The following is a 1,793-nucleotide window of genomic DNA, read 5'->3' on the forward strand; positions in this document are numbered from 1 at the left end:
GAAATATTATTATGTAATTGTAACTTTATTATTTTAAAAACTTCATTAAGTGTCATTTTAACAAATCAGTTAATTTTAACCTTCAATATTATAGTAATGTAGTACCAACTGACTCTCATGTATATTTTACAGCATTAGTTGGGGGGTTTTTTTCCAAAAGAAAATTTGGCATGTACTGTACCTGATATATATCAAAAATAATCGAATCGAATCGAATCGCAAGCTTGTGAATGAGAATCGAATCGAATCGTGAAATTTGTGTCAAAACCCAGCCCTACTATACAATGAAGGTGAATAGGAACTAAAGCTGTCAAGTTCTAAAAATGGCACAAATCACCATGAAAGTAGTCCAAATTACTATATTCCAATTCTTCTTAAACTTTAACTTTGTATGACAGACTATTTGGGTAGACTACTGTATGCCATTAATTTCCAGGCCATCTGTTATATTGCAAAAAGAGGTCAGCCCACAGACACAAGCGGTTGCAAGGAGAATCTGACAGTTCTGACAGTACAAGTTGTTTATTAAAATCGTATGTAGTAATCTGTGAATAAATACGGTGTTTAAGAGCCTTAAGAGCCTGTTGCTATTATAAACAGTCTAAAAAACTAGAACTGCTTAAGTACTAAATATAGTACCAACTCCATTCTTATAGGGATTTTTTTCATATTTATTTATAGTTTGTGTAGTTTATTTTATAGTTTTTCATTTTCAGTACACAGCAAATATAATATATACACAAGATTACAGTTTTGAAAGATGCAGGCATTGTTTCTGAATGTCTAAAGTCAGGATAACGTGTCAAATTAATAAACATTTGTAAACCTGGCTAGTCTATTCACAATGACAGCGGCCAAACTACAATATTAAACATATATGTAACAACTGCATGTAAACAATATGATTTACACATAATCCATCAGAAACACTCGCATAAACTGCAATTAAAAAAAAAACCGTCTCTACCTGCTCCTGACAGCGATTGGCTGCCGCCTGGTGTTTTTCACTTGACATTTGCATGAAGTTGAGCATTTCCAAACTTTTTGTCACAGCAACCTTAAATATATTTTCCCACATTTTTCACACTTTGATTAATTGAAACATACAGTGTGAATCAAATGAACTCATTCATTCTATTCAACAAATAAAATGATTATTAAGAGTGAGAAATAAATAAATAAACATTGCACGTGGATATTTCCATGAATAGCTCAAATGAGCGTTCTGCATTAGGTGAAAAGGCCATGTCCACTGGATGACTGGGTTTTACCCATAAAATTTCACAGGGCAATGGTAAATGTGACTGCAGCTTTACACTAATGGATTATAATGGTTTCTTTTGCTCCTGTAGGAAAGTTGTACTGCAAACTCCACTTTGCACAAAGGAAACCCTTAGTGAAGAATGGGAGGACACAAATTCTACACACGGTAAAAACTCATTTATGCTTCATCTGTTGATAGTTGTCTTACAGCACACCTTTATTAATATTCTTTTATTCAGATGTGTAATGCCGACTCTCACAACGGGTCCAGCTGGAGTCCAGAGGGACGTGAGCATCATCTCCAGGAAGAGTCTCCAGGTATCCTGTCCTCACTGAAGAGAAGCCTGCACTGGCCGCTGCATGTGTGTGCTGTGCCTCATCGTGTGTTTAACTGGCTGCATGGTAAAGCGTGGGCCACAGGAGTCCACCTGAGGGATAATGCCGAGGATTACGCCTTCCTGTATGAACTGCTCAGTGTGAGTCTGCCTCTGCTCGCTGTTCTCCATGAACAGCTCGTCCAAATGTACGCA

The 1,793-nt window shown here is 36.5% G+C and overlaps 1 protein-coding gene across 1 annotated transcript in view; it reads left to right on the plus strand.

Moving 5' to 3' along the window:
* The window catches only part of LOC107730067 (protein-methionine sulfoxide oxidase MICAL2-like), a gene marked incomplete at its 5' end in the record, with an annotated part of 9,380 nt that overhangs the window by 6,689 nt on the left and 898 nt on the right, over positions 1-1,793 (plus strand). The window contains 2 exons of the mRNA XM_016540800.1: positions 1,353-1,429; positions 1,503-1,786. Of these exons, the coding sequence (XP_016396286.1) occupies positions 1,353-1,429; positions 1,503-1,786 (361 nt within the window). The remainder of the gene's footprint in view (positions 1-1,352; positions 1,430-1,502; positions 1,787-1,793) is intronic.

This window comes from Sinocyclocheilus rhinocerous, unplaced genomic scaffold (genome assembly GCF_001515625.1).
Source record: "Sinocyclocheilus rhinocerous isolate Xijiao unplaced genomic scaffold, SAMN03320098_v1.1 scaffold878, whole genome shotgun sequence".
Classification (NCBI taxonomy): Eukaryota; Metazoa; Chordata; class Actinopteri; order Cypriniformes; family Cyprinidae; genus Sinocyclocheilus; species Sinocyclocheilus rhinocerous.